The sequence below is a fragment of the Rhizophagus irregularis genome, chromosome 21 (assembly GCF_026210795.1).
Source record: "Rhizophagus irregularis chromosome 21, complete sequence".
NCBI lineage: Eukaryota > Fungi > Glomeromycota > Glomeromycetes > Glomerales > Glomeraceae > Rhizophagus > Rhizophagus irregularis.
Window position 1 is genome coordinate 2626838 of NC_089449.1, and position 21209 is coordinate 2648046.

General features: G+C 26.9%; 2 protein-coding genes across 2 annotated transcripts; one reads left to right on the top strand and one right to left on the bottom strand.

Moving 5' to 3' along the window:
* Nucleotides 1-6501: 6501 nt before the first annotated feature.
* OCT59_013992 (uncharacterized protein) lies at nt 6502-7728 on the bottom strand (the record flags this gene model as incomplete). Its single annotated transcript, XM_066141896.1, has 2 exons — nt 6502-7243; nt 7397-7728. The coding sequence occupies 2 exons, from the start codon at nt 7726-7728 to the stop codon at nt 6502-6504; spliced, it is 1074 nt and encodes a 357-aa protein (XP_066001984.1).
* A 7844-nt stretch (nt 7729-15572) lies between these two features.
* OCT59_013993 (uncharacterized protein) lies at nt 15573-15773 on the top strand (the record flags this gene model as incomplete). Its single annotated transcript, XM_066141897.1, has 1 exon — nt 15573-15773. The coding sequence occupies one exon, from the start codon at nt 15573-15575 to the stop codon at nt 15771-15773; it is 201 nt and encodes a 66-aa protein (XP_066001985.1).
* Nucleotides 15774-21209: the final 5436 nt, after the last annotated feature.

Sequence of the window (21209 nt, forward strand, 5' to 3'; positions counted from 1 at the left end):
TAACTGCTTTTATGGGCTTCATAGGTAGAAGGGTTTCTTACTTGAAAGTTGAAACTTATTGTTGTTCCTTTTGTTAGTCATTGCTTTTAGTAACTAAAGTGAGTCAACAATAATAAAGTATAAAATAAAAACTATTTCTGAAGTTTTTTGAACTTAGTAGTTTGAGTCAGCATAATCAATTTGTTTTCCATCTTGATGGCTTTTTTGAGATGACCAACCAGCTTACTACCATAATGTCAATAGGGAAGTATTTGTGGACGCCATTCTCTGAATGAAACAGATAAGTGTAATGGTAGTTCAGGGACATTTTACATTTTTCTTCTCCTGAAAAAGCAGAAAGAGTTTTTCCTTAGGTTTGTTATTTTCATAAAAATTTGCATTTAGGAGGAAGAGTAATATTTAAAGGCTAATAAAATTAAATTCCATCAACTCTTAATAAATTTATCTATCACAAATATAGCATATTTCTTTCATCTTAGATATTAAACACTATAATATAAGTGAATAGAAGGGTCACAACCTTTGCATCTGCAGATATAACACAATGAAGTAACTTCAGTGAGTTTGTGCCAGGTGAGATCAGTATTTCTGAAGAAGCAAGAGAGTTCCATAGCTGCAATTTTTGTGCTTTCATCATTTCTAGAATGTCTACATGTACCTCTAATTGGTTTATGAAAAGAAAGGTGTAGACATTCAAAAACTTATAGTTTTAAGAAATCCTAATTCTGTAAATTATTTTGTTGATTAAGTCAAGGACAAATAAATTCAGCATTACAAATACCATATTTATTATAATATATCACATGTATTGGGAGATATATTTGATAAAAAAGGTTTGAGAAAATAATTGAATGTGAGTGTTATGTTGAAATTATTTGACAATATAGATATAATTAAGAATTTTATAAGATTAATTATAACCTTGATCAGTATCAAACTATTGTTATGATAGACTAATTAGAGAAACTAAAGATGTTTTTTCTTTGAAAGAAATATGAATTATAAAAGATAGAGTTATTGATATTTCAATGAATTAAAGATATCCAATGGTTGAATAAGATTTAACAATGCATAATATAAACATTTTGCATATGATTTATTGGAGTTTGAGTTAAAAAATCTAGGACTATGAATATATGATCCAGGGGTTTAATGCTGAGATAATTCACAGTTGTTTTGTGAATTTCAGAAAGACCATTGAGTGATTTATAAATTTCTTTATAAACATCCAATTTTTTTTGTTTATTATTTAAAATAAAGAAATATAAATATATACTCTTGATATATTAGCCATTTCCTAAACCTCAATATCATGATCTCTCAAATTACACCTAACCTGTGAATATAATTATAACACATCCAACCTTTCATTATTTAAACTCTCTAAATGTTCATTCCTTTTTCTCAACAAATCCTTAAACTCCTCCAACTAATGTCTCACTCATCCTCCACATACCAATTACATGGACGGTTAGGATGATCTTTTCTGTGCTGATTTAGCAGTACAAAAATAATTTAAATGATTTATGATTATATGTACATAAATCTCAATATTAATTAAAGTTTTCTTATTAGTATATGCCACTAATAAAGAAGTTATCTAAAACAATATTTTAGCTTTTATGAAAGTAATTCACATGAATTAAGATAAGGGTTATGCAGATTACCATAGTTTCTGCTTTAATAGATGAAGGAATAAAATATTGTCATGTCTTTGGAAGTTAATTTAGGTGCTTAATTGCTGGTTTAGATCATCTGAAATCCATTGAGCATTCTCAAGAGCCTAAAACTTTAATGAAACAACACCTCTCTTTAAATTTTTTGAGGATGTTTGAGCATTGCTTTAGCCTATGACTGAAATAATTACACAAATAACAAGATTCCTTTTATAACTCTACTGGTTTAAAACAGAAATTTCATCCAGTATGTTGGTCCTACATTGCAGTTTTTCCATGACTCATTGTCAGCATGAGAAATTTAAAAAAAAATGGCGTACTCTCTTTAAGATAATACTATAGTTATTCTTACTGAGCTTACCCCATTCTTTTAATGACTTTTCTAAATTCAATTTTTTTCTCAATACACATTTTTTTGAATATACTCAACTGTTAAATTTTCATATAATAATGGCAAGGCTTCCACCCAATTATTTTTAACGGATAAAGTTACACCATCAGCATCTGTATAAAAATTAATACTCATATTATTATAAGTGCTGAATTGCAGAATGAAATCTATAAAATTTTTTAACTTTTAAATGCTTCTATTAACATAACTAAAATGTTGACTCTATCACATATTCTAGTAAGTATTAAAAAAGTATCCATGGTTCAATATTATTTTCTTTCATGCCTCTTATTAAAAATTCTCAATAAAATGCTTAGGATAACTTTTGATGACATAATCTTTAATATTTAGATTGAGTTGAAGGATAACAATGCATCATAGGTTGTAATAATAATGAAGAAATATTTATTAAGACAAACAAAAAAATGTTTATTAAGACAAATAAAGAAAATGTATATTAAAACAGAGGGCTAGAGACTCTTTAATATCTGGTTTGGTTCATGAATTTATTTGGATATTTACATAGGATTGTGAGAATTATTGAGATCCAACATGTGGAAACATCACCAATTATATGCTTTATATTAGTATATCCAAGAAACTCTTGTGAAAATTCACACAGTATATGTATGTATGTTTTAGATGATGCCTTTTATTTATATTTTTTAACATCATAAAATTTTAATTATTTAAAATATATTTTGGAAGAAAAAGTAAGGTGAAGTTAAAAGTTGATCAGAAAAGTGGTGATTAATATTTAATATTATTAATTTTTATAAGCCTCACTTTGTTGGCAAAGTCTTATTTACATTTTATTAGCAAAGCCTTTACTTGCTTTTAATAGCTAAGCATTTATTTAGATCAAAGCCTTATTTTCATAATATTGGTAAAGCCACATCAAATTGGTACAAAACTTAGATATAGATGCTGATAAATGGACAAATCACATGACCCATCAATTGATGGTATCTTCATACAGACCTAATTATCCCAATTAAAAAGTTTCTGACTTTTAGTCATTTAATAGTTTACAAATGTCAAAATTTCCTTTTTATAATTTCTTTATCATGTCCTCCCTATGAAAAAAAATCATCCAATTTTTGTACAATATTTGTTCAAGTCCGTGTGGAAATTGTACAATTATTGCAGATTTTTGGATAAAAATAGTTATGAAGTTTTTCAAAGCATATTAAAAGTATGCAATTTTTGTACAACTTAAATTTAGAATATAGAAAATGTTCAATTTTTGTGTGATTTTTATACAACTTAAATTTAGGATACAGAAAACATTCAATTTTTGTACAATAAAAATTGTGATTATTGTACACTTGAAAATAGACTTAAATTTAGGATACAGAAAGCAATTTTTGGGTAATCCTATTATACTACTTTCCATCTTACCTGTATGGTTACATTTTGACCACTTTTAGGGTCGAATAGACCACTTTTAACCATTACAAATAGATTTTCCTAAGTAAAGTGATTTATGCAGTAAAGTTACACAAAATTCAACCGCATATTTGCTTATAAACGGGCATCTTCCGGACCCATTGGTGAAATTTTTGTATCATCTTGTAACTAAAAAAAAGTCAAAAACTTTTTATTAGGTTACACAATTAGTTCTGACCGGAATTATAATTTGGCCAGAATTATGCGGTGAAAATCAACTCCTAAAATTATATATGTTGGTCACGTGATCTGATCGTCAAAATAAATATGATGACGCGAAATGTTTTTGTTTATGTTTTTTTAACCTTTTAAACTTTTCTTTAACTTTCTTTTAAAATATCAGGTAGAAAAACTTGTGTTCTTTATCTTTTTATTTTCCTAACTTTTTACATTTTAATGTTACTAACTTGCTTTCTTCACTAACTTCATACTTTTTTTTAATTACTAATACTAATAATTTACTTTTTAACACTACTAATTTGCTTTCTTCACTAACTTCATACTTTTTTATTTCTAACACTAATAATTTACTTTTTAACACTACTAATTTGCTTTCTTCTTTGATGATACTACTAGCTAGCCTGTCATTATCAAGAAGAATTAATAAGAATAATTTGTAATTATGATTAGAATATAAAAACTATAAACATAAATAATTGAATAGTATGCCAAAGAAATACGGTATATCAATAAAAATTCTAAAGAAAGATTACATCAAAAGAATGTTCTTATGATGGCATGATAAAGTAAGCTCTCAAAGATGAATTTTAAATTCTTGAACATTAAATAATCAAACAATTTCATTGGCACATGATAAAATTGATACTAATATTATTCAATGAAAGGTATTCTTTATTAATAATTTAATATTGATAATTATTGATAATGTAATAATTACAATATCATTAATGATATTAAAACGGTGAATATGCTGAAAAATATATATAATAGAAATTTAATATGAATTAAGATTTTGGAGGTATTGAATAATTGTTATTAAATCCAGGACATAAACAGTTCCATATTAATATTGAACAGTCAATCATATCATACAACTTGTCAATTACTGTGCATGTAATCTAAGAAAAGTTTTATTTGTCATACAACATATCACTTTATTATTATTACTATTTTAATTTAAACAAAGAGTATAAATAAATCTTCCTGATGAAGAAAATAGAGCGCTTGATAACTTTTGAAGGTTAACATTTAAATTTTCAGTTTATATGTTCAATAAATATAATAATATTAATTCTTAAGTTGAAAAATAGTCGATCTATTGTCAATGTAGAATTTAAACAAATTAGGATTATTATATAAGTAAACATTGGGTAACGCTGTCAACTTTATTTATACCAGCATAAAAATACTGCGCTTACTTTATATTAGATCCCATTCGATAACTTGTGCTCTATTAACATTTAAGTAATTCTAAAATTTACAACAAACAAACAAATAATAAATAAAAACAGAACGCTTCTTGGTTTTACATGTGACTCACATAGTACCAATAAAATATATTATTAATACAAAAAGGGTAATTTTTATAGTCATGTAAATTGTGCGACGATTGTGCGACCATCATGCGGCTAATTATTCTGGTAAATTACTACGCATGAAAATTTACAAGATTTTCACTGGCAAAAAAATATTTTTTATATCAAATACCACATATATGGAATCTAGTAGTAATCTAGAATTTAAGAAAAGAAGCGATAATTATGTTAAATAATTATAGTTGATTGGTTAATAATTTTCACATACTGCGGCAAAGCTTAATGAAATAAGTAAGAACCGTTAACCGGAGTTGTACAAACATTCTGCTTATGCCCCTTTTACTATTAATTTTTAATTTTTATTTTATTTCATTTTTATTTTTTATTTTATTTTATTTTATTTTTTTTAAAAAAAATGATTTTATTAACCATAAAATTTATTTTTCTAACAATTCTGATCTTTCTTGACTTTATAATATATTTGTTGCCTATGTATATATTAGGTCTGATAATAAATTTAATAATAACGTTAATTTGGTATTTGCCTTTTATATATCAATTTTATTCATTCATTTTTACAACAAAAGAATATAATTTAAGAACGAAAATTTACTTATTATTATTTTCGCCTATAATTATAATTTTATATATTCCATTCTTTATAATATATTCCGTAATATATGGAATATTTATTTCATTGATCAATCCATTAATAACAATTATACAAAGACCTGAGTATCCAATTCATTCGCTGTCTTTAATCGCTGCAATAGTAAGCTCGATTTATAAATATATAAATGGTTACCCTAAAGAAGAAATTTTATTAGATTTTTTGTTATCAGAAAAAATCAAAGATATTAAACATTTTATTAAACAATATTGGAACTTTCTTTATTTCAAATATCCTGAAAAAATTAAACAATCTACCAAATCATATCTTGGCGAATTAATATTTTCATTAATCATTTATATTTCAGAAATCTTAGATTTTTTTATCATCTTACCAATTTTTATTATGATAATTATACCATACATAATTGTATCCGTATTAATTTTAGCAACTTATGTATCAATAGTTACATCATTTAATATTGAGTATAACCATTATAATAAATTTCTTTATATATTATTCATTATTTCTAGACCATTTATTTTTTTACTTACACTTATTATAACCAATTCATATGGTTTTTATTGGGAATTTAAAACAATATTAGGAATATTTTATAAAATATTTGATTTTTATAAAAATAATAATAATGGATTTTATGATGTTATAAACCTGTTTTGGGTTATTATTATCTCTCCTTTTTCAATTTTTGAAAATTTTTTTTATATGTATTTTAAAATTAATTTAAGTTATAAACATGAATTTTGTGAATTTTACCCATGGTAAAAATTGTAATACTTAAAAAGTAAATGTAAAAGTTATGCATTTATTAAATAATACTGATTTTATTAAATTTCAGTGAATAAAGTTGCTATGTTATTAACCATATTTATAAGAGAGTTTATTTTTAAAATTTTTTTCTCTCACATTAAATTTATAAAATTTTCCTTTGCTCTTTTTCTTTTCGCTTTTAATAAAATCATCTCTTATCTTTCTCTTTCTATTTCTATCACTCTTTTTCTCTTCCTTGTTCTCGTTCTCACCTCGAATTGATTGAAAAGTTATAATAGGTATATAATCACTATATAGAAAAGAATCAAAAGATAAATAACTAACATAATAAGGGTTACTTTCTCTAGATTTGGAAGATAAAAGTATATATTGAGCATATATATCTTTAACAGATTGAACATATAAAGGTAAAGGTACATCGATAGCTTTAAAGAGAATATCAACTTTGTTATTATCAATTTCTTCATTATTATTTTTAAGACGCCGGGCTATTTTCCTAGGCGGTGGATGAGAAGGCGGATCAGAAGGTAGTGGATGAGAAGGCGGATCAGAAGGTAGAGGTTGAGAAGGCGGATCAGAAGGTAGAGGTTGAGAAAGGCTACTAAAAAAATTTAATATATTAGAATGATCCACTTCAAATTCATGTCTAAAATTTGCTTCTTTGGATTCACGTTGTTCAACATATTTCATCAAAGAATCTAACATATGTTTTCTATACTCTAACCAAGTCTGTAAATTTTCTCTTGATAAACCGCAATATTGAGAATATACAAAATCTATTTGTTCTTTCCAATAATGTAATTTATGAACACGGACGCATGGCATAATACTAAGAAATTTGTATGAATACTTAATTTCAGAAACCAATCTAAACAAACTAATATTTTATTTATTATTTTTTTTTTAGAAAAAAAATGAAAATTAATATCATTGGCAATATTGTAAACAAACTTTATTATTTGAAGGTTTTTATTAAACTTACCTTGATGTTTTTTTCAAAAAACATTTTTCACAACATCTAACTTCAAATTCCCAATAAATTTTACATTCTTTAGTTTTTTTACAAATTTGACAACCTCGTTCAGTAATCAATAATCTAACATATTTTTCTTCACTCATTCCTTCAGGTGGAGGCATGTCTTCTTTTGGCATAAATTGTAAACGAGATATTTTCCATATTTGTTGAGTGGAAAAAGAATTTGGTGCATATAAATATCCACGAAATTTGCGACAAACTTGAGAAAGATTAAATAAATCATTTGGTGATAAAAACGTACAGAATTTAGCAAAGATTTCAGGTGGAATAAATTGCATTTTGATTAAATTTCTTCTAAAAAATTAAGGAACTTTACTTTTATATTTTGCAGATTTATTTAATGGTTTACGTAATGTTTGAATGACAGTATTACTTTATTTGGAAGACTACAAAGATCAAAAATCCAGTGTAACTACCCTGCATTTTTGGCGCTTCATAGGAACACAAAGCGCTTCTAAATAGAAAATTAAGTCGATCATTAGTTAAAAAAAAAAAAATCGAGAAAATCATCCACTTGGGTAAAATCCAATATCAAATATCGAAAATCGAAAAATAAATTTATTATTGTGCTATTAATAATCTGTTCCAGATGATACTGTATATCAAAGATTCCGCTTTAAGTTTTCAAAGATTCGGTTTATAGAGACTGCCTGTGTAAATTCTTAATATATTTGGATTTTCCTAAACAATTTTTTCAAGATCATTAATCTGCTTCAGTAATTATGATCTAACATTACTTAGTTAATTAAATAAATAATAATACTAATAAATAAATAAATACACTGGATCATCCATTCCATTGCGACGGGATGGTTTTTTTTTATTAATAACTAAGTAAATTGTTAATAATTAAAAGAAATTCTTTTTTTCTTAGCAATTATGATTCTTTTTATTTAACTTATCACATAGCTGGGTAACTTTAGTCAGGAACCTACAAAGAATGAATTCAATATTAAAGTTCGGACTATGTACTCCAATTAGCTCACTTGACTCGAATCATGACTGCCCTTTTCAAGTCTGAAAAAAGTTCTCCAACATAATGGCCTCATTCTTAAATGTAGGTTGTTGTCTTAAAGTGAATAATATTTTAATGTATTCATGAAACGATAAATGTAATCTTATTTCAATTGTATTGGATAAAAGTAATTTTAAAGATTTTAACATTTCTTTTCTGAGAATTTTAAGTTAAATGATATTATATTAATGGTAGAATTTATTAAATACACCAATATATTATTATACTGTATATACTGAATGTAATTAAACTAATAACGTTATACTAATATATAAGATTTTGGAGAAAATTATTTAATAATTTATCCCAATATCACTATCATTATCATAAAAGAATTCAGACTAATCACATAAATTTCTACAAAAATTTCATTTAATATTGGAAAATTATTAGGAATTAACATTTCTGTTTTTCAGCAGATCTAACACTATTATTAATGACTTGTAAAATAGTTCCTTTAGTTTTTTTAAATTAATGATTCTAATCCATGAATGTTATGAAGTTTAAGTTCTAGAAATTCTGAAATGGGAAGAAATTTCTGCAATTCTTTGATGATAATTTAAGCTATTATAAATGACAAACAAATAAAAACTTCTTAAAAATGCGGCTTTTTGGCGTAATATATTCTTCAGTTGTTTATCATCCTCTTCATAAAAGTCCATTGAAAATTGATAGAAGACAGTCTATAATTCTATATTAAGTTCTATAAATTTTAAACTTGCTAATAATTTATTATCAAACTTAAAAAGTTAAATAATCCTTTTTAATATAATAAAACCATTTTCTTTTTGGACCAGTATTTTAATTTTGTTAAAGAATACATATATAGAAATATATACTATTAGTAATTTGACTTTATTCATCGAACGTAAGTGCCAAAGTAAAAAATTTTCAATAAATAAACTTTAATTATAATTTGTTCTAATATATAACATTTTTAATATTGTTTTTTGATGAGTCATGGCATTTGGTTCTTATAAAAATAAAATTTCAGTAGATAGTAACTCTTCACTATAAAGGTTTTTCAATAAATGGTGAATAACAGTTATTAGAAGCAATAGAAATTATATAGGCAATTGATTTAAGTAGTGTAGGTTCTGTTGATGTATTGGTAATAACATCTGATACTTGCAACCACCCATGATTCCCTATTATTCCTCTTTTAAGAAACCATGTTTGATCAAATGTTGATAAAACTCCATAACTATAAAAAAATTACATGTTTTAAAATTCATTATAAAATTAAATATAAAATGAAGAAGATAAAAATTCTTTGAAATTCTTACCATAATCTATTTGCACACATATATCCATAAATTTGATTTATGGGATTATAAGCTGAAGTTTCTTTTATACCTACAAATTTTCTCTCTCGAATACCTTTTTCTTGAAGATAAAGTTCCACTATATTCTTATTAAATGGTACTTTTAAAACCCATTTGGTTTTATATTCAAAGGGTATAAGTACTTTATAATTTTCATCAACTACAATGAAATCTGGTTCTCCAGCCATATATTTCAAAGCACGACCATCTAAAAAGCAAATTGATCTATCTAGTGGTGTCAAAATATCATGAATATTTATTTCTGATGCAGTCCAGATATCTTTTTCACATGTAATTATACGTGATCCAAATATTGGTTTTTTGTATTTCTTATCTACACATACTGATTTCCATAATTGCACTTTTTCTTTAAAATCCTTCCAGATTGAAATCTTATCAGGAAATCGTCGTTCAACAGATATAATACTTGAATCTGATTTATTATGTCTTAATTGAGGATAAACCAGATTTGGTAATGTATTTTGAATAATTTCTTTTAAAGAAATTTCTGAAAATTTATAAGAACTAATTATAATGTTCAGTATTATTAACATACAAGAACTAAAATTAAAACCTACTAGCAGAGGCTTCATTACTAAGCTTAAGACTTTTCTTTAGGTTGTCATTTCTATTAATATTACTTTTTTTAATAGGAATAGAAAGAGTAGCAGTACTAAGAGTTAAGTTTTGACTATTTGTTTCATTAATATTACCACTTTTAGCAGAAATAGAAGTAGTAGGGTTAGGAGTTAAATTTTCTTTTTCGCTACACTTTTTTCCATATTTTTGTAATAGAAAATAAAAAGTTTTAAGTAAGATCCCTTATTATAAAAAAGGTATATAGCTGGCTCATCTTACAGAACTGGTAGATCTTAATCAAAGAACCTCATGGTAAGATATGCAAGCCAAAGAAGCTCTTTATCTGAGCGCTCTTCTTTCCCAGGTTCATTAGCACATGTATAATACACTTACTATTTTTCATTAATGTTTTAAATATAAAAGCACTACTAACCTTTAGTTGATGTTTTAACACCAAAGTCTTATTACTTTTGTTTGCTCCTGATTTTAGGTATTTTGTTAAAATATCAAGCTTATTATCTAAATCATTATGCAATTTCCACTTAGATATTGCATCAGAATATGTTTCAAAGTAGGATAGTTCCCAAGTATTTCTTCTCCAGTGTGTGTATGGAATTTTCCAGTAACTTCCATGCCAAATTTTGTACAAAATTTCTTCTGATAACATTATAGGTACAGTAAAAAAATGTAAGAACAAAAGCTGAAACATTGTTACAGCATTACAAAAATTAGGCCATTTTGCTTGAAACATATAAATCAATATGAGCCATATTTAATCATATGGTGTCATTTTTGTCATTTTTTCAATTTAAAAAAAAATAATTGCACTGCAGCTTGGTATCTACATTTATAAGATTAATACAGTGTATCATTTCACAGACTGATACGACCTTACAAATTACCATTTTTAGTTTTTCTGAAGCAATAACAAGCAGCATCGTAAAGAGTTCATTTTAATTTATTGCGCGGATTCTCAATAACCCTTCATCTTTATTACCACTGCCTGCAAATTATCTCTTTGTAAATACTTCTTTAGCATCTAGCGATCATACGGTAACATCTTAAACAATTCGATCAGATTCATATTATTTACTAGCTCGATATCGCATAATATATAACATCCGCATTGTAGACTGTAAGTCTATTTTTCGGAAAGCTCTACCATAGATCTAATGATTTAACCGATGCCACCTTGTTGATTAGGATAGAATCTATTATAAATTAAGAAGCGTCTGATGATCCTATTTTAGTGATGCGATCATATTCCTTCATCAAAGATTGATTCCAAAATCGATCCTTCTCACTGCAAATTATATAAAAAGGTGAAGCTTTAGCAAATCCTTTTATCCGCCTTTGCAAGAGCGAAAAAATTAATAAATTTAATCAAATTTACCATTATTTACATTGTCATTAAATGAGCAAGTATATTCCCAAAGAATAATCTAGAAAAGCATCATCATGATGCTAATTAATTTTTCTGGCTTTATAGATATGCCACGAAATTTGCCATATTATATCATATCTGAATTCTACTATAGATTTGGGAATGCGAAAATAAATAAAAAGAACTAATATACAACATTTGATTCTATGCAAAATATTAAAACTATGATATTCTATCTCCACACAGAATAATTCTTTTTTTCGGATTTGACTTTCATTTACCTTAGATAAGCTCTTGATTGATGGTTATTATGACGAAATAGTAAAAAACTGTAATTTATCAGTACGTTGAAAAAATGATTAATATGAAAATTGCTTCTCAGGGTATTTATAAAAAAGTGAACTAATGTTACGTAATTCTCTGGTGATCTGATCGTACGATTGACCGTCTGGTCGTTGATACTTGATATTGATCACCACTTCAACTTTAATAATGAATTATAGCCGTCTTGATAAGTAATGTATATTTTTTAAGTTTTTGGATCCAAAATATACGATGAACATCTAAATCTATCAATCATATAGGTTATTAAATTGGCTTTGTCCTATTTCATTATCAATATTATTTGTAGTCAATGTTCGAAGTTGGTAAAAGTGTTCTAGTGAAGTGAAAGAAAATTTTAAGAATAAAAATACGAAAACACGTAAATTTAAATTTTTTCAATAAAAGTTCGTGTTTACTATTTTCTTACTTTTTTTAAAAAAAAATAAAATTTATTATCATTTTATTGTTTTTAGTTAATTAAATCTTTCATGTAATTAATAAAATTGGTTGATACAAATAAGAATTCAATAAATCCTATATGAAAAAATTTTGAGGTTAAAAATTAAATGAGTATAATTTTGGAATCTTGGAACTAGGGATAGGAATCGATTCTATTTTTGAGAATCGATTATAGAATCAACTAATCGCGATTAGTCGAATCTCAAGATTCGATTTAAAAATTCGATTTTTGGTTTCGATTAATCGATTCTAATCGATATTATGTACATAAAAATCATGAATCGATTTTTTTTTTATTCTTTTAATATTTACTTATACCAATCAATAGGGAATATACGCGTTTATAGGTTTTGTACCACATTGTAACCAAAAAAAGTCTAGAACTTTTTTCTAGGTTACACGAAGTTAATTCCGGCCGAGCTTTAATGCCGGCCGGAATTAAATTTTATTTAATCGTTAAACACTTAAATTTTTTATATTATTTTAGGCCAAACATCAATTAAAACGAACGACTAGGATCATAAAAAAAGTCATAAGAATGAAAAAATAGTTTGGCTGTCAGATTCGAATTTTTCATGCGATTTTTGATTAACCGATTCAGAATCAATTTTCGATTAATTTGACTATCGCAGTATCGATTCCAATCCCTACTTGGAACTAGAATTGCAAAAAAAAGCTAATCTTCCACAATTAAGTTGATCCAATCAAATATAACCACCACACATATGTGTAGTTACTGTAATAGCAAAAATAAAAAATTTTAGCAATGATAGATTCATTGAAAATTTATAAATTTAAAAGACTGTATACATAACTGATACAGATAATCCGGATGAACCACCAGGATCCGTTAGTGATACAGATAAACCGGATGATCCGTCCTCCAATCCTCTCATTCGTATCAGTTTAAAAAATCCTATCCGGATAACCACCGTAAATGCGTCCACGGATACGGATTGCGGATAAACGGATTGAAACACTACATATAATTACTATTCCCATTAAGATCAATCTTAAATTAATTGATAAGTACGCGACGCGGCTGCATAAGATTATGAATAATGATACTAAAATTGCTGGCCACGACTAATATTAGAAATTTATAACATACCATATTATAGTTGTGTAAAAAAGTTTTTTTTTTTGTTCTTTGTTTACTTCTATCGAATCGCTCGGATATATTTAATGGTATTTTATCAACTTCTTTTCTTAATTGTTTTGGATAATCTGCCGGATATTCATAAAATTCAGAGTTAATAGCGTAATCCTATAATGATACTCAAGTTTGAAGGAACACCAGTAGATGTTGAATGTTTAAATTACAATTCTGATTAACGGTTAGGATTAGGAATTATGTTAATAAATAATTAGTTGGTAATATCAGTAATTTTCTGGGCATTTAGATTCTAAAAATTTCATGGAAAACACTTCTCGTCTCACAATTATAGAAACTTACTCTCAAATGGAAAAATAGACGCTTTACTTTACCAATGGAATGTACCAGAGGACGCCCTACCGAATCCTATGATGAAGAAACTGATGGTGAATGAGGTAATTGAAGAAACTCACCTTTATTTTTCAGATTTTTTGATACTTTTTCTGACGACCTAGAAGATCTTGAATTTAATCCATGGCTTAATCACTCTAGAGAAAAAATCATATGAAACCCTGAAGATGTTAAAGTCAATGTTAAAGATCCTTTGGAATTAATTCAAGAAAAAAATTATATCAAAATATAATTTATGCAAATGATACGGATTTACCTTGTTATACAGTTAAATTCTATATAAATCTTTTTATCTAATATGTGTAATCAAATTAAATATTTTCATTAGGCTAACTAAGAGATTTTTTATTAGTCGGCTTTTCTTGCATAATATTTTAACATCCCTTCATCTAATTCTAAATTATAGCGGCAAGTGTTACTTTTTGAAAGATTTGCGTCATGCAATAAGTCAGTGACAATTTTGTAAATTTTAAAAAATATTTTAAATATTTTTGCTTGCTGTTTATATGCTGATTCTCGTCAAATATTGAACTCCGCATTTAATATTTGGTAGAGTGGTAGACATTCTAGAATTTAATCTAAACCGCGCGCTAGCTAGGACCCAGAAATATATATATGTTGTAAGACCTAAGCTCGTAATAAATTACGTTGCCACCTTAGGCTTAACAAAATAATACTTTATTAATAATATAAATAGAAATAATTTATTTATCGCACGTGCGATGCAAATTTTTATGTTTATCATTGCTATTTTAAGGGGGGTGGCGATGTATAAGCAGGTTGATCAACATAAATAATTTACAAAAAAGGAAAGTGGCGATGCATCGCACGTGCGATGAATAAATTTACTCATATAAATAAATACAATATATGCTTGGTTTAACATATCCTAAATAATCATTCAAATAAATCCCAAATTCGTATCCTGAACTTTAAATTTACCCCTATTTATATAAATCTAAAAATACCTTCTCCAAGAAACATTTTGTTCCATCTCATGTTTTTAAGTCAAAAATCTAAAAATTTTAGATCTTTCAAATTTTGATCTTAATCGAACTGCACACTTCAATACTTATCATTTTTCATGTTTTGACCTAATTGTAGTTCTCTTCCACTATTCAAGTCACATGCTTCTAATTTCACCTGATCTTCTATAATTCTCTAGTTTAACGTCATCGCGGACGTTACATTTATAACGTCATACAATTTTAAACTACTAAAAATTTATACACTAATTTTAAATATAATATTGCGCCCCATCATTAATAAATTTACTAGGTATATCATGAAAATCATTCCTTTTTTAGATAATTTTGATAATGCCAGTCAGAATATTATTTCCTATTATAGTAACCGACTGACGTTATCATAATTCCGGCCATGAAAAAATGCGTGCAGCTCAATAATAAAAAATTTTTTTCTTCACCTGACCCCTATATATATATTCCTGGGTCCTCGCTAGCTTGTCGCTCGACTTGATATTCCATATCCAATAATAGAATGTGACAATTTGGGCATCTGCGTAAAGTATGCAAGCTGGTTGTACTGCTTTGATAGTTTACTGCTTTGATGAAATTAATCCAATAAAGAATCTCAATTGCCGTAAAAGGAGTTGGATAAAAGAGCTTCGTCAACTTTCGGCAGTTATCTTATCTAATGACCATATTGAAGACTATTTAAATTTTGCTGATAAATGGCCTTTCAAATCTATATTTATAACTAATGCTTAGGACTTAGGAGTAAATGCTAATTATTTATTAATGTATATTTATAAATAGAAAGGTCATCTCGATTATACTTGATTGTTTAAACAAAAGAGTAAAAGTTTTAAAGCAATATAGAATATTATTTTAAAATATCGTGTGACATCATGAAATACACATTTTTGGATTTTTGAATGAAACAGTTGACATCATACAACATATATGAATAAATATAATTATTGCAATGAATATTCATTGTGGGGTTTGAATACGATATAGATCGACTTCGGGGAAATCCGGGAGTTTTTTTTTTTGACTTATTCCCAATTTCTATTTATGATAATCGACGGGCATATGCATGCCGCTTTGATGAGATTAACTACTAATTTGATTTTTAATAATAATTTATTATTTTATAAATTGATTTTTCAATTTTGTATTATTATTTTTGATTTTTTTAAAAAAAATGCGTTTATTAATTGTAAAATTTGGATTTCTTTTAATATTGATCCTACTTGAATTTATAATATACTTCATACCGATACTAGTATCGTGTCTGATTCTTAATTTTTTTATGGCATTATTTTGGTTTTTTCCATCAATATATCAACTGTATTTACATATATTTGCGGAAAAAAAATGTGATTTGAGAATAAGAATTTATTTGTTCTTATCTTCTCCAATATTCATTATTCTTTATATTCCAAGTTTTATATTATTATCTATCGGATACAGTATTCTTATATCTCTAGTATTCCCATTATTAACAATCATGGCAAGACCGGAATATTCATTTAGTTCACTTTCTTCAATAGCGGCAATATTCTATTTAATTTTTTATAAATCCGATTATCAAGTATTAGAAGAATCTCCAATATTAAAACCTTTTAATGAGGTATTAGAATTCACAAAATTTTGTTTTAATTTACATTCCATAAAACTTACAGAAGATAGTTATAAATCATATATTTATGAATTTATTTTTTCCAAAATTATCATATTATATGATTCAATTATAATATTGATAATTTATGTTTTAATAATTTTACCTTATATTCTCGTATTTGCTTTATCCTTGACAACAATTATGGAAATTATAATTAGTTTGATTAGTTCAATTTATACAACTTGTAGATTATACGAAAATAGTTTAAATGGATTTAAAAATAATTCTAATTATATTTTAAAAATTTTTCATTTTATAACAATACTTTGTACACCATTTGTTCTTATATTTTGGATGATGATCCTTGTTATTTATACTATTTTATATAAATTTGTTTGGATTTCCGCAGTAGCTAATGCATTTTTAAAAATATTTAGTATATACAAAAAGAATGGATTTAATAATGTTACAATCTCATATTTGATAATTATTATTAAAATATTTCTAACGTTATATAATTTTATTAGTGATTCATTATCATTATCATGTATAGATATAGAATTAGATGAATTAATATATCTTAATTTTGGAATTGACATTGATAAATTTGGTAAAGATACTTTGTATGAAGCAGATAATGTAATAAATTTATTAACACTATTTTTTTATTAAAACAAAAGATTATAACTTTTATGTAATTTTTCATTATAAAAGCCGCAGATCATTTCGTACTAATTGATTATTAATAACCAAACACCAGTACTCGATTAGCTAGGTTTGTATTGTAATATATTAATTGTATAATCCTCTGTCATACTAATTTTTGAAAATTGCGAGTGATTAGCTGAGTTTATAAATGATCGGGAATCTTCGTTTACTTATTTCCCGATCTCATATAGCCGGGAAATCTCTAATTATATTTAATATTTAATGAGTGGCACACTGACACGCTCCAGGGATTACCCATTTATTTCCAACTCCCCATGAAATAAATAATACTTATTTACTGGATAATTTTTAGTTAAAAATTTACAGATTTATTTTACAATTACTGTTAGCTGATGGATGATCATGATTAGGTAAGTCTATTGGCGCAAGAAAACTTGTTTGACGAGTTGTCACTAGGGACAGAATAATTAGATCTGGTTGGGTCAAACTCGACCGGATTTTTTAGTCATATTGTCGATTAATTCATTAAATTTGTATTTTCTCAACTCTGTATCACTTTACAACATAAATGTTATTAATGTATAAAATTATATTTGTATAAACTGAGATATACTAGCGATACATAGCGCGCTACAAGTTGATCCATGGAATAATTTTACATTATAAATATCCCTCAATATTGAGTTACTACAGAGCGTCGAGTGAGGCAGTCATTTTGAACGTATAAACCATTACCTATTGATCGTAAAATATTTTTTTTTATTAACTGTCATCACCTTGTGATTAACGTGAATTGGTGCAACAGAAGCGTGCAACATTTTATAAAAATATTCTTGCGCAAATGTGCAATGAAATAATAAATAAAGAACGAATTCTTTTAAATCATTTTATATTAAATTGTCTTTCTTTCAGAATATTGTCATTTTAACATTAAAGTAACTTATATTAATTGTTAATTTTTCTGAGAAAAATGTTTCACAAAAAAGTAGGTAAAAAAAAATGATTATCGCAACTTGCAACAAAGTATTAGTCAATAATAAAAAAAAGGATTTCTTATTTAATCCCCGACTCTAGACTTGTGCCTGATGATTTCTTTATTTCTTTTGTTATTTGTTTAGCCCCGCATCCTTAGCCTCAATCTCAGAAATTTGTTGTCTTAATGAATCAATCTCAGATTGTATGTTCGATGATATATTTTATACAAAATGGGAATAATTCAAGTTAAATATGAGGACAGAATGTCACGAAATTACACTACATAAATTTGTTTTACAGAGTGAAATGGCGTTTCTATACTAATACTTGCTAGAGTTTCATTCATCTAAGAGCTATCTATATACTAACACTACATCCCAGCATGGACTTTCGATCATTGATAATCTGGAAAGAATAAAATAAAAATCGCCAATTATATATGACAAACAATATCTAACGTCATAATTTTAGTAAATGCCTCACTGAAAAATTATTTTTAACACTTCCATGATTCTAGTAAGGTCTTCATGAAAAATGGTCATTAGTTTGACGTGAGAAATCTTACATCACAGAGAGTTACTGCAAGTACTTATAATTTGGTCGCTTGAATGGAAAGTAATTGTTATTTAAACAAAATAAACATTATAACAAATATTATAATTCCCAAAGATAATTATTATTAAGAAAATGTAAAAAAAGAAAATTTTATTCTTAAACGTGGCAAATTTTGTTATGTACGGCACAACACCGTGTATTAAGCTTTCTTTTCGCAGAAATTCTATTTTGAATGATGCCTATTACAATGGCTACAATCTGTTATTATCAGGTTTTAGGTAACTTAAGACATCAAAGCCTATAGAAATAAAAAGTTGCTACCAAAGTAAGTAATAATATAAGTTCAATTCAACTGTTATTTTATTATGTTACCAAAAAAACATATTCTCTTCTCTATAGAATGATAATGATCGCATATCTATTATTATGTTGTGAATTTAGAAATTTCACTTAAAATTTTAAAAATTTACGTCACATTACAATCAACATTACTACGTAAATAATTTTGTACAAACTTTGAATTTGTACAACTTTGAATTTTTCGTACTCCTATGGCTGATTTACAGAACCGGATTATTTCAAACCCAGGGTACAGTTAAAGCAACGGTTAAGGAACTTTCTGAGTTAAGTATGATAACGCGAAATGAAAAGCAAAATTAGTGGAAGAGAGGTAGAGTAATAGTAAAAAAAAAATAACTTTGAAAGATTTAAAAAGGAACCATCTATTTTGGTTGAAAAGATAGTCAAAAAAATGCCGACTGATTATTGAAAATTTTTTTTGTACTAATATGTATTATCTAATTACTATATACCCCAATTTCAAACGGCTTGATGTGCTAAATCAGAGTTAGTAAAGATGACTCATATATCAAACAAACTATTAGTCATGGTAAATAAATATTAGACTTATATCACGTGATAAGAAAATAATATAAAAAGGGTCTCTTCCTAACAAAAACTAGTAAAAAAACTCTCCTAACAAAAAAAAAAACTCTAACAGATAGGATACTCTATATAAACAATATGAACAAAAGTCTAATAATAATTTTGTTTCCGAGTTCTAAACCCTTCTAGCAAAAAAAAAAGATGACGGGACGGTCTATACGAACAACAAAAGGCTTTTATGGATAATAACGTTGCCTCCGACCTAACTGGGAGAAAATAAACGTTAAAGCCTACTGTCTAACAAATGTTACTGTTTACTGGAATTTTAAAGAGGTGGGTAGAGAGTACTATTCTATCACCCACTGGCCATAATCCTTGACTGCACACCGCGAAAGCAACGTGCGAAGGTTTATGAGGGCTGACCGAACGGCTTTAAAGGGTTGCAAACAGATGACTGGGGCCCATCATACGAGAACCCACCCCAGGGTTATATCTTTGAAAGTGAAGCCTTGGTTAAGGTACCTGAATATAAGTCATCAGGTTCAAATTCACCGTCTTGAAGATATAGTAGTTGGTCTGTCAAGTGCTCTGGAGTCACTCTTGCAAAGGATCTGATGGTCATAATAGAGAACATAGATGGTGGTGATGGATACCATGATATATACAGTCACTCCCGAAGTGTATGCTTATCCCTAAGGTAGTTGGGTTATGGCGTATAGCTACTTGTCAAAATGGTCACTGTTTACAATACCATTTTGGTGTCCAATATTATGACCTGTCATAATGGAGGACATAGATAGTAGTGAAGGATACCATATATATACAATAGTCACTCCCGAATTGTATGCTTATCCCTAAGGTAGTTGGGTTATGGTGTACAACCACTTGTCAAAATGGTCACTGTTTACAATACCATTTTGGTGTTCATTATTATGGCCTGAAGTGAATGAGCTAGAACTAACATAAGCTTTCAATATTAATTTATAGGAACCACCTGTAGAATGGCATGAGTGGAAAGAAACGCAACAAAGATACTGTAATTCCACTTCAAGAAATTAAATTGGTTCTTATTGCTTCAAATCTTTTCAGTTTACATTTTTTCCCTGTAAAAAAAATCGATCCATTTTTCATATTCCATCTTTTTTCCGTAAAACCTTATATCACGGAATTTATCGAATTATTTACATTTTCCGTGAATGGATCCGTGAAAGGCTCATTTTTACGGTTTTTTCGAAAATATCGGATAAAATTTTTTATAGGGTTTAAGCCCTTCAGTTTTTCGGCCACTTAAACTTTGGAGACACCGTAGTAAATCTCCATATATTTAGAAAAGGATATCCGGATAATCTTCAATCCGTCACTACGGATATCTGGATTGTATTTTATTAGACGGGATCGGATTGACGGATAATGGATTATCCACGGATTGAAATAAATAAATATAGATAAGCTAACATATATTAATTTGTGGTGATTATATACAGATTTTTAAC